The sequence below is a fragment of the Myxocyprinus asiaticus genome, chromosome 22, assembly GCF_019703515.2.
Source record: "Myxocyprinus asiaticus isolate MX2 ecotype Aquarium Trade chromosome 22, UBuf_Myxa_2, whole genome shotgun sequence".
Taxonomy (NCBI): domain Eukaryota; kingdom Metazoa; phylum Chordata; class Actinopteri; order Cypriniformes; family Catostomidae; genus Myxocyprinus; species Myxocyprinus asiaticus.
Genome location: NC_059365.1, coordinates 2,562,380 through 2,575,918, shown reverse-complemented (window position 1 = coordinate 2,575,918; position 13,539 = coordinate 2,562,380). Strand labels below are relative to the sequence as shown.

The 13,539-nt window shown below is 37.1% G+C and overlaps 1 protein-coding gene across 1 annotated transcript in view; it reads right to left on the bottom strand.

The window, feature by feature from the left end:
- The window catches only part of LOC127413161 (protein dachsous-like), an 81,841-nt gene that overhangs the window by 15,327 nt on the left and 52,975 nt on the right, over window positions 1-13,539 (bottom strand). Inside the window, exons 8-9 of the mRNA XM_051650042.1 lie at window positions 10,495-10,553; window positions 1,823-1,908 (exon numbers count right to left, since the gene is read on the bottom strand). Of these exons, the coding sequence (XP_051506002.1) occupies window positions 1,823-1,908; window positions 10,495-10,553 (145 nt within the window). The remainder of the gene's footprint in view (window positions 1-1,822; window positions 1,909-10,494; window positions 10,554-13,539) is intronic.

The window sequence follows — 13,539 nt, the reverse complement described above, 5'->3', positions numbered from 1 at the left end:
CACATTAATTTGCATGTGTTAAATAAAAAAATGGTGCCTTTAGAAGTGTTATACTAGGTTTGACGTCAGCAGCAAACACCATTGGTTCTCGCGTGTCACGTGAGCGATCGCAACGTGGCAAGTTTGAAAACGTGACCACAAATGTGTGGAAGATTATCAGTGAATAACAACTTAAACTGTGGTCTGTTCCTCATATAAAATTCTCGTTTGGCTTCAGAAGATTTGGAATATAGGGAATGTGTCATACTGATAGGATATTTAATGGTGTTTTTATGTCTTTTTTGGAGCTTGGCAGTAAAAAAATCACTTTCCACTTTTATTGTATGGGGAAACCTGAAGCTTGGACATTTTACCTAATATCTCTCCTTTTGTTTTCCTTATAATACAGGATCAAAATGACATGGCAGTGAAAAATTTAGAAGTGAACTTTTTCTTTAACACTGGCATTTTTGAGTGGCAATGTCATCAATACGTATTTGCATTATTGTTTTATGTGGCACGATAGACAGACTGTGGTATCATTAATGTAATGCAGTAGGTTCTTTGTGCTATATAGATTTGCACTCTGAATTGCTCAGCTGGGTTTCCTAAAGAAGCTTCATATAGGTCATATTCATCCATTCCTGAATGACTGCAGCAGAGCAACTCAGCAAAAGAGGCCAACACAGGAGAGACTGTAGGGAAAGCAAGCGAGTGAGTGAAATAATGCTAGAGAGAATGCAAGACAGAAACAAAGAGCCTCGAGAATCAGGATGGGAGAAATAAAGTGATGTGGTGATGGTTCTGGGGGGGCAATACCAGTGAGACTGAGAGAGAAAGTGTGATAGTCCTGCTAGACCTCCTAGAGGAAGGTTTTATTGCTCTGTCATAGCTCAGAAGATTCAACTGTGATCTTAGTTATGTGTCATTCAAGTATCAACTTGATGTATATGTCATTCAAGTATCAGATGTGTCTCAAAAAAATTCCTATGAGAAATACAAATGGAATGAGAAATGAGACAATTGTTCAGTTTAACTGGTAGAGCATGGCACTAGCAACGTCAAGGTCATTGGTTTGGTTCCCAGGAAATACACATTCTGATAATATGTACTGTATACTCTGAATGTACTGCAAATAATTTTAGATAAAAGTGTCTGCCGAATGCATAAATGTACATTTATTTTGTGATCTGTGACTTTGGATTAAGACTTTGGCAGCTTGGTAAATCTAAGCACAGTTTAAGATATTGTTAAGATCTCTGACCCTAGGTTCAGCAAAAGTCTCCCTTTGTTCTCTATTTAATCTAATTGGTGTCAAGGAGAAACAGCTGATTTTAAACAAGATCTCAATTGTGATTTTTCCTTCCTATATGGGCAGACTCAGCACACTCTCATGGCGAAATCGTCAGGATTCGTACGGCTTGTCTAAATTTGGCTAATTCGTATGATATTGTGCGACTGCACTCGTTTGAATTCCAACGACTTCCACTACAGCCGATGACGTCGCTGGACATTGTTTCCATCTAATACGGGACAATTACTTGCTTCTGTCACACAACAGCTTCCTATCATGTTTACACACTCTACTGATTGGTTAAGTTTAGATAAGGAGTTTGGGTAAGGGCATAATATTAATAAGTATGTCCTTAACGCCTCGTGCGCAGAACTCGCGCTTACTTCCGCATTAGACATCCGGCCATTTGCACGTGATGAAGTCCTACGAGTTTATGTGAACAACATCGTGCGAGACCCTATGAAATACCCAACTCGTAAATTGTGTACGACTTTTCATGAGATCGGGTTGGCAGACTCGCTCTTCAAGATTTGAGTTCCCACATCTTACCGGCTGCGCTGGACACGGTAGGCCAGTTCTGGACGAGAACTCCCTGAGCTCCCTGCATCACGGATGACTCCTCCATATGGACCGAGCTACACATACAAACACATAGAAGAGAAAATAGTTAAAATGGGATATTCATCAATCGATTACAATGAATTATTATTTACTTAAATTAATCAAAATTAATTGCATATATCAATATTGTTGAGAAAAGCCCCCAATATAAAGATAATTTGATTTATAATAATTAAAGTATACATAGTTAGATTTTTCAGTATCAGTTCACAAATCTTGAGTCATACATTTTAGTGTGCTCAAAAAACTCCCCACCTCACTTAAGCAAATCGCAGTAAACATTTCAGATTGCTGCAGATTGTCTCGTGCATTTCACCATAAAACTTAAAATATGGGGTCCAAAAGTCTGAGACCACATTGAAAATTTCAGATTTCTAAAACTTTAACAGAATGTTTTAGGATTAAAATGATTTAGATAAAACAAGGAAGACATATTTAAGATTCTGCAGCATTTCTAGGTCACAAATCAAATGTAAGCAATAAGTGATATTGATCATGTTGACTCTTTGTAACTCAGATTTTCATGCTTTCACTGAAGCAAACAAGGTGCTCTTTGGAACATTCTCAAACCACCAGATTTTGTTCATGTCATCTTAATTGCATGCTCTTATTATAGTAAACGCACCTACATACAAAGACAGTCTTAAATTCATGCACAGTTTAAAACACATTTTACTTTTTACTCAAATTGTTATGCTGATTACATAATTTTTGCACTTGTATTAAATAAGAAAAAAAAAACATGCATAATAGAAGCAATTTTAAAAGTGGTCTCAAAATGTTGGGACCTCACTGTATGACTCAAAGCATATACTGTATTTGCCTGTAAATTATGTCTTAAATTATAAGAGGAAAAAGTGTGGACCTAAATCAGAATATGTTTGGTAGTTGTGTATGTGTTGGTGTGCGACTGTGAACTGGGGTGAATGACTGAGCCGGGGTTTATGTAGGTCTGTCGCGACAATTGGAATCCAGAAGCCTGGATTAGAGATTAAGGATTAGACCGTACTCTACCCTGCACACTCACACACCTAAAAGATTAAAGCTTACATTCTTGAACTCGAAATTTCACACCCAAGAGTTCACACACACACACACACACACTGGTGCGGCTATCCTCATGAGGACTCTCTATAGACATAATGATTTTTATACTGTAGGAACTATAGCTTCTATCCCCTAAACCTAACCCTCCCAAAAAAACGTTCTGCATTTTTAAATTTTCCAAAAAACATAGTTTAATGTGTGTTTTTTTTTTCCCCTTTTCTCCCCAATTTGGAATGCCCAATTCCCAATGTGCTCTAAGTCCTCGTGGTGGCGTAGTAACTCGCCTCAATCCGGGTGGCGGAGGACGAATCTCAGTTGCCTCCGCGTCTGAGACAGTCAATTTGCGCATCTTATCACGTGGCTTGTTGAGCGCGTTACCACGGAGACGTAGCGTGTGTGGAGGATTCATGCTATTCTCCACGGCATCCACGCACAACTCACCACGTGCCCCACCGAGAGCGAGAACCACATTATAGCGACCACAAGCAGGTTACCCCATGTGACTCTACCCTCCCTAGCAACCGGGCCAATTTGGTTGCTTAGGAGACCTGGCTGGAGTCACTCAGCACGCCCTGGATTCGAACTCGTGACTCTAGGGGTGGTAGTCAGCATCTTTACTCGCTGAGCTTCCCAGGCCCCCGTTTAGTATGTTTAAGCGATTAGAATTATGGGGATACTAGAAATGTCCTCATAAACCACATTTATAGCATAAAACCCTTGTAATTACCAGTTTGTAACCTACATTTTTTTCCTCGTAAACCACCCAAACCTGCCTACACACACACACACACACACACACACACACACACACACACACACACACAGGGAAAAGGTGCATGTTCAGAGTTTATTGACTTTAGACAGACATTTAAAGGTGGCATGAAATAGAAATGGACCCCATTTACTTTCTAAATACATGTTCTTGGTCTGACTGTGCAAGATATATTGGTGCACATTATTCCAAATAAAAAAAAACATTTCTTTGTAATCTTTCAACAAAATGCAATAACTTGCTCTGCCTCTGAAACACACCCACATTTCTGCATCAACAGTAAAAAAGGTCTAAAATATTCTAAATACGTCACAGCTACAGAGGCTGAAAATCAAACCAGGCTGTTTTGGTTCTCAGAATAGAGTTTGTTATCGCTGTTTATGTTCTCTCTGAAGCTGTGCAGTTCAGCTGAAAGTGTGCTAAAGCAGGATTAGCTCACTGAGCTCAGAGCGGATGAAAACACGAGGTGTGCCTGGTCGCTCCTGAACATCACACTATCAGCCACCAAAACAAAGAGAGGTGAGGGGAAAAAACATTTCCAGAGGGTGGCTGTTAAATGCTTCTGTTGATAAATGTTTTGGACTTGTTGAAGTATCTCTCGATATCATAATCTCTAGATATGGCTCAAGTCCCTCCTTCAATGTAAATCTATGGGATTTTTTGCTTGTTTTATCATCTGGCAAAAATTGTAAGTCTGATTACTTAGAAAAGTAATAGCACACCTTTCCTCAACAAGCAGCACTATATGAGGTATCAGTTATGTCTGTAGCCCAAATGGTGTGAGATGAGTTGCAAATACTTTCGGGTTAATCATTCTAAGCATATCTGTATTGGGTAAGCTACTTTGAAACTCTAGCTTCCCAAGCTACAAGCTACTCATAACTTAAAGTAGTTAAACTACAGTCAAACTACTTTTAAAAAGTAGTTAGCTACACAACAAGCTACAAACAAAAAGATGCTAACTACATTTAAATTATTTAAATAAGAAAAAGTGTTTATACCAGGGCGAATTCACAGGGCCGGCAAAGCCTTCTCTGCTGGCGTAACATGCCAAATATATAAATATTTTTCACCCTTTCATTCTCAATCACCTTTTTGCCTATGTATTTTTAATCGCTTTCCATTCTTAATTAATCTACAAACAAAGAGAAAAATGAAAAGTTTATCAAGTCAGAATTTATTCCTTGATGCTTATAAGCAAAGTGTGACAACTGTTTCACAAATCACATGCCCGAAGCAACACATGAGTCTGAGCTCCACCCCATCAGGCCTTCAGAATTTCCACAGAATCCCTCAACAGTGCAAATGAATGAGCAACTAAAGTCAGATTGTCAGATTCATCAGCCAATCAGATTGATTTATTTGTTCTTGGTGGGTGTGGTCTTTAGGATATGTCCCGGTCGAGGCCTTCTAGCTGGCCTTGAGTGACGCAATTACACTTTAAGTGATGTAATTTAAAAAGCGAAGAGCGCGAGATCTTGCTGACGAGTCGGCTGTCATCACTGCTGCTATTGCCGTTGAGAAACAGATCCTTATGGATTTAAAAACACAAGATGTTCTGCATGACCATGTGATTGATTAATTAAACAGGAGAGGAGGACTGATTTTCACTTCAAGTAAATAGGTAAGTGCTTTTTGCATTGTTATAGCAACATCAGGAGTTTTCTAAGTGTAAATTAGTCTGCTTGAGAATTCAGTGTCGGATCAAGTTTTGAAAAGTAGTGCTGCGTTCCATTCAACTCGGACAGTCAGATTTTCCAACTTCCTACTAGGAAAAGTGCAGTGGAATGCATCTTGAAGTCTGAATTACAACTTGTAGGCTCTTGCAGAAATTCTCAACTCCGATTTCACCGAGATGCAGGGGCATGATGTCACACAAACATGTCCACACTCAGGGAGATATACAAAGTAAGTGATAAACATTCACTTTATTAAGTAATATCGATAAATGAGTTCGTTTCCACATTACATGATATTAAAGCTTGTTAAACAGACGCCTGCAGAAACAGGTGTATAAAACATTATAATCTCTTTTGATAATCGTACACCTGAAGCACAAATGCTAGCGCTGCAACATTGTTTATCAGTTGGGTTGCTAGGAGACATCTCTAATGAGAGTCAAACCCCTGCTAAGCTAACGGGAGCGTTGCAGTTCCGAATATCGGGGAATGGAATGCATTTATGGTCGGAGATATCAAGTAGGAATATCCCACATCCGACTTGAATGGAATGCAGCATAACCGTGTCCCCTGATGAAACGAAATTTATTGCAAGCAATATTTAAATCGCAAATATTATTAGATAGATTTTTCCAGGTATTATAGACCTCCTTGGTAGATTCATATGACAAATTATGATTTTTGACGTTCATTTCACAGAACAGTCATGCTGCAGTTAAAATTAGGCTTGCTTGAGCATTAAGTGTTGTTTCAAGTTCTGGCTTTCGTGCGTGGATGTGTTTTTAAAATGTAAATTGGTATTACTAGTTAGCTGCAACATAATGTATGATGCCCAAAAGCATAGGGTGTCTTATTCATTGTGAAACTGTGTTTTCTTAATGGCACGAATCACACTGAAGGCCTAGACTTTAAATGCACGGCCCGCCACTGGTTTATACATATAAAAATCCGATGATATTATTTAATACTGCAATCTTGCAGAATTAAAAACAAATCACCTGGTATGTTTAATTAGGGTGACTTTAAATTGACCTATGGAATATAAACTAATAAAACTACAAACAGCCTATTTTATTTAAGTATATAGTGATAAACAGCAGCAATTAACTAAATATTTCACTTCAAAAAAAGAAGACATTAGAACGAACTGACTCACCACAATAAATTGAAGTTCCCAACACGAAATATAAGTGAAACGTTTATTTTAACTTGTTCATTTACATGAACTGTCTAAAATTATTTTAAATAATTTAGACTTCCCAGAGAGGATGGTTTAGGTGAGCACGTTTGATTACACCCTCAGCTACTTTGCCGCATATGAAAAAAAGTTACAATAAAGTTATAATAGTAGCATTGCTACTTTTAGTTAGTTACTCCTCAATAGAGCGCAACAGTCTGGTTCCGGAAGGAAAAATCTCATTCATTTATCCCACAGACAAATTGAGTTTCAACGCTAACTTATAAACCTTTACTGACTGACCTACCATGAGCTATGTGGTTGTTCATTGATGGTATATGCTTCTGTTGGAGCCATCTATCTGGGTTATCTCAACTGCATCGTTTACAAATAGTGTTTGGTAGTGGAATTCATGGTACACAACTGCATTACCCATGGTACATCAGAGAAAGATCCACCAATCAGAGAACCACGGCCAACGAAACCCTTGAAACGTGCCACGAAGTGTCCGCGCGCTCCCATGATGCATTGTGAATTACGTAATCGAGTCAGTCTTCTTCACCCTTAAACTACTTATATATTTGTATATATCTGAATATTAGTTTCTATACTTATAATCAGCAACCTAAAATCAATAGTTTTATATATTCACTTCCTTTTTTATTCAATGACATCATTCGCAATGCTTCATGGGTTTGTAGTGGTTGGTTCATGGCTTACTACTCTGTTATGAAGGATTTTATAAAAAGTCTATTGAAGAAATGAATGGGAAAAAATACTTCCAGAACCCAGACGGCTGAAAAACTGGGCGGTCACTGTTGTGTTCTATACTGAGCATGAGTAACTGTAATAGTGATGCTTGACTCAACAAACATCACTAATCATTTTGTTAATGCTATTAATGAAACATGCCATAAAGTGTATTCATATTTATATAAAGAATATTCATCTTTGAGATCAAGATGCAGACAGAATGACTGCAGAACAGAAGGGAGGAGGTGGATAACCACCATTTTAGTTGCCACCGTTTATCGCTCTCTCTCTGATGAATGTCTGCTGTCTAAGGTCAGGTGGATACTGCTGTTTGTGTGTTTGTGTGTGTGTGTGTGTGTGTGTGTGTGTGTGTGTGGAAGCCATTTTAAAGAGCTGTGAAGCAGAAGTCAGTAGGACTAATACATTATTAATGAGAAACACTGGACCAAATACATGATCCTCATCTAATGTTCAAACATCCGCCCTCCCCCTTCGCACCCCCATTCTCCATGTCTGAATCTCCTTCCCTCTGTCCTCTCTGCCTGCATATCAGTCATAGCATTTCTATTTCTAAGCTTTATAGCCGAAAAGCTAAAAATCACCTCCTAAAATCAACCTTTTTTGTCTAAAATCTGTCCACCTATAGTGTGATATTTTCAGCATAACTGATGAATCACTGCATTTTCTTAATCAGTATTTCTGTCTTCATGTCTAGTAAAAATATCTATAGCTCATAAAAAAAAGGCAAATTTACTTGAAAAGCAAAATCGTGTAGGTTAATAAGACTTGATTTCAGAGAACAAATCTTAAATTCAGTTTATTTTTGTTTTTGTTTTGTTTTTTCTTGGTTTGAGCATTAACTTTACTACAGTTTGGTCGATTTATGCTTTTAGCACATTGTTTTGTGGTTACTAGGGTGCTCTAGGTGGTTGCTATGGCATTTCTAGGTGGTTTCTAAGAGTCTGTGCAATTCTGGTTCCTAGATATGGCTCAGGTCCCTCCTTCAATGTAAGTCTAAGGGATTTTTTTGCCTGTTTTATTGTCCAGCTGGCAAAAATCACAGGTCTAATCGCTTATACATGTCTTCTCAACAAGCCACATGAATTGAGGCAAATTGTGACATCGATCATTGATGTCTGTTGCACAAATGGTGCAGGACGGGTTACACACTGAAGTTTAATACTTATAAATATGAGCAATAGTAATAGTAATGCTTGCCTTAACAAACACCACTAATTCAACACAAACCTACTGAATGAAATCCTTACAAATCTGCCTTAAACTCAACAAGCTGAAAGCAAACGCACCATAAATGTGAAATTAATTTCGCTATGATTTCTCCATGTACATAAATTATGAGACAGGAATCTGATTTAATGCATGAGGATTATTTGCATGGCTGCATTAGCTCGTATTAAACCCTGCTGTAATTAGGAGGAAATCAGTGTACCACTAATGAAGATCTGAGGTCATTCACACATACACACACACACAGGCTGGCATATGTGAATGCGTCTGATATGTCCTTCGCTGCCATCGTTTTGTAGACATGGCTGTAGGCAATACTTAAATCGCCGCCTGTGACCTACTTCAGCTTTCACGTTAACAGAAGCTGTATACTAGTCATCCAACAGCCGTTGTACAAGATTCAGATCACTGGTCGATTCAGTATGAATGGTGGATAACCGTACGCTGCCCAACGCTCATTAAAACAGGTCAGGTACGGCAGCTTGCGGTCCATTGGTTTAAGGGTAATCTAATGTCTGTGCATTGCCGAGTTTCCATGGCGATAACAGTAAAGTTTTTTTTTTTTTTTTTTTTTTTTTTTTTAGCTAACTACATCTGTCTGTAGTGTCTAGGAATTACTGTCTTAAAATTGTTTCTCTTTCATACTCTCCTTTTACCAGAATGTATTCTGAGAAGACATGTAGAGTTCAAATGAAAAAGTGACCCTGGACTTATTGTGCACTATTGCTCTGTGCACAGTATTCGAAAGAAGAGACGTGTTTGCTCTGTAACCTTTAATCAAAATATAACAACTTGATGTGCCTCTAAAACAACCACTTTTTATTTTTCAACTTCTTCCCTCCAACCACTGGTCGCATAGACAACGTTTCACCAATCAATTGTTGATGGATAAAATCAAGTCCTTCCCTACATTTTTTACTTTTTCAGGGTTCCCATTCTTTTCAATGCTTCCAGAACATTTTATGTGCCCAATGGGTGTAATATTTTTAGCAAAAATACAGGAGAGGTCATGATGAATATTGTGGATATCGAATGGTTATTTTTTTCTGAAATAATTACACAGATTCAATTTGAAGTGCACAGCATATGCAAATTAAATATATATATATATATATATATATATATATATATATTTATTTATTTATTTTTTTTTTTAATCACAGCCTTTTGCAGTTTAATAATCACACTAGGACATTTTTAGGACACTTTTAATTTGATTTGTGCATTAAAAAAAAATTTAACATTCAAAATATGTCAAACTCTGAGACATTCCGTGTTTTATAGCTAATGGCATTTTTATGACTGAATTCAGTGATTCTGTAGTTTTTTTTTTTTTTTTTTTTCACACTGCAGAAATCATTGGGCCTTACATGTGGCAACCACAGTTTTAGTGGACTCAGATTGTTCATTTATTATTGAAAATAAATTCACATCATGAGGTGTAAGGGCCATATAACCACGCTACCACGTCAGGTTGTGAACTCATTAAAAATTGTTTTTAAAAAATTGTCTGAGAGTCAATCGTTGTCTAAGGTTTAAAACTCGAATGTTTCTGTAGTTAAAACAACAGCAATGTTAGCAACTATACAAATTTGTGTATTTGACACCAATCCTGAGTCTTGATCATTACCATGTCTTTAACAAAAACTATGTTAGCCACAGTGTTTTATTACACTTAAATATTTTCCAGGACATTTAAGTATTTTTCTAATTTTCCTTGACTTTTTCTAAACTGCACTGCAAAATTCCAGGTTTTCCAGGACGCATGGGAACACTGTTTTTGTTGAACATCCTGTTTCACTCGGATATATGTAACTTTAAGGAATTCAGATGGGTTGTGAATGTCATTTCATGTTGACTTTAAAGTCCTTAGAGTGAGATATCCAATATATACTCAAAGGAAAACAATACAATCAAGTCTCACCTTTGCATTCCTGCTCTGAGCGATGCTGAATATCTCCAGTCTGTATTGGGAGCTTTAGGCTAAGAAAAGACAAAGACAGAGAGAGAGAGAGAGAAAGAGATTACGTTAAGCACTGGGGCATATCAAAAAACCAATATCATCTCATTAATCATGCTGAGGTGCAGTCATATGGTCATGATGGCAGCAGGACTGTGTACATCACTCAAAAATCTGAAGCAGCCAGACAAAACATTCAAACAAAGAGATACAGAAAGAAATCAAATTTATAAAACCCTTGAAGAGTAGCAAGAGAGTGGAGAGAAAGCACAGAGACACATCTGCAGTCCAAAAAAATAAAATAAAAAATAAAATAAAATAAAAAAATAAACAGGTGGATGAATCTCATAAAACCTGTCAGGTATAAGTCCAGGTCATATTTCAACCCAAAATCAAAATAAGTAAATAATCAATTACTGTACATTTTGCTTAATGTCTTTGTACATATTTGCAGTGAATGACACTTTCAGAAAGTAAAAGGCTGCAGGCATGGTGTCTGTGCCCTTCTCTTTCTCTCTCCCATCTCCTGGTGTAAGACATTTATCAATGTGAAATCCAATTCACGCTGTAATAAGCAGGGCCTGCTTTCCCTCCGCTCACATAAACACACAAACACACAAATCCATCAAACAAACCTATAAAACATCTACAACTCACAAACACACTCCTACTGGTCATACAAAAACAGCATAAACCTTTTATAAATTGTGTACAAACAGTCAAAAATAAGGACTCCATACAAATCCCATGAAAGGTTTGCACCACTGTAAAAAATTAATAAAAATAAATATCCTGTTCCATTGAAATGTGGCATGATATATAATATTTGAAATAACAAGACCATATTTATAAAGAAGACGACATTCAAGAGCAGCACAATATTCTGCTTACAGTATAATATATTATATAAAATATTTATGCTACTGTAGTTAACAGAAAAAAAAAAAGATTTTTTTTTTATCTAAAAAATGAGCAAAACAAAACTACAAAATAACACACCCAGTGGGCTCAGAGTTTATGTAACCGTCTGATCACCCATCGTGTTTACAGCGCTCCCCAAACAAGCCTGTGGTAATGTACAATAACTCATTCTGTGCCAGTGAATAAGAGGCTGAGAGAAGATTTTGGATGAATAGGACATGGGTTGAATAAACTTGTTTGGTTGTACTTCCTGTTGCTGCTTAAGGGTTGCCAAACAGTGAAGAAATGAAGAGTGTGGCTTTTAGAGACAGACCAATATATTGGCACAAGATTTTTGATTTTCACAGATAGTTCGTAAAAAGCAACCACAGGCACTGATTAATCGGTAGAACGAATATATTAGTTTTACCGATTAACCGGTGCCAAAAGTTACTTTTTGGAACTATTGGTCATCGGCAAAATCTATGCCAATCGTTTTTTTATTCCTCGTTTTTTTATTCCTCATATATAAACTTCATCTGGTGAAATTATAGGCTATAAAAACGTAATTTGTTAAATACTTACATATAGAGCATTGTAACGGAGCCAAGTCTCTGTCATTTTTAAATAAAAGTCACCGGTGTATTTCAGGCTTGTTTATATTTAAAAGCCTGACGTTATGCACCAAATCTTAATTTTCTGGTTATTATTGGAATTTTGGTTCCACAATAAACTGCTTTGGGATTTGATTAATTTTGGACTTTGATTCAATTTAGCCTCGATGTCTGTATCTGTCATAGTAAGGAAAGGCTGAGAACTATTTGTTTATTCTATAAATCAATATATATATATATACATATATCGGCTGGTTAATCGGTTATCAGCCTTTTCCACCACCTTAGTTATCGGTATCAGCAAAATCCACTATCAGTCAACCTCTACTGGCTTTGTTTAAAACCTAGTGAGCTGCCTTGCTGTCTACTGCCTACATAGACAGCTGAGTGACTGATTTGAAAAACCATACATAGGATACAACTCACTAACATGTATTATACAACAGCACTCCTCATGAGACCACACGAGACACTTGAGTCACAATTGATTTCAATAGAGCTCTGACCACTTTTCAGCCATCTTTATTCCAGAAGTATTTTTCCCATTAATTTTTTTTCCAAATGACAAAGTGTACTTTACGTTTTTATTAAAGGTATGAACTACAATCCCATGAAGAACTGCAAATGATGTAATCAAAATAATCTCTTATAATAGCTCTTATCTGATTGGTGGATTTTTCCCCTCAGCATCATGGGCAGTGTAGTTCTTCACCAGAAATTCTAATATTAAACAAGATTTTTTTAAATGAAGTTGAAATAACGTGAACTGATGGCTGATGATTATTGTTAACAACCAATTCGTCCATGGAGAAAATTAATGGGATTTTTACTTCCGGAGCGTGACTTTATAGTGTTTTCCATTACCATGTCGTTGAATTAACGTTGTGAGAATCTAATAAGCAAACAAATATTGGGTAAAATAGTCCATTCTCAATTAGACTGAACTATTTTTCACACTACTGGAATTGAATGGGTTTTAAGTAAAATTATCATCACAGTGCATTTTGGGATTGCCTTTTCTGCGAAAGATAAAATTTGGCCAAAAGAAGGTATCTTATAAGGCAGCATAATTAACACAATTAGTTTCAGAAGCACACCTGAAAAAGTTGCCTTAGTAGTGCAACAGATGGAGTTATGTATTTGTTTGCAAAAATATGACTGAGTAAAACAGACACACGCACACGCACACGCACACACACACACACACACACACACACACACACACACACACACACACTCACAAATGGTGAATATGAAGACAGAAAAAGAGTTACTGAGCAAATAAACTGGAGAGCTGATTATTATTCATCTCACAGGTCTTTGTTTTCTCACTGTGTGTGTGAGTGTGGTGTGAGGAGAGGCAGATAATGAGTTCAGTCCGATCTCGTCTCACCAGCAGTTCCTTTCTCATTTTCTCTCTCTCAGGATGGCTCTGAGTGGACACACCTTGCCTAGATACAGCATTCGCACCCTTGCACCAACCAATCACAATGCA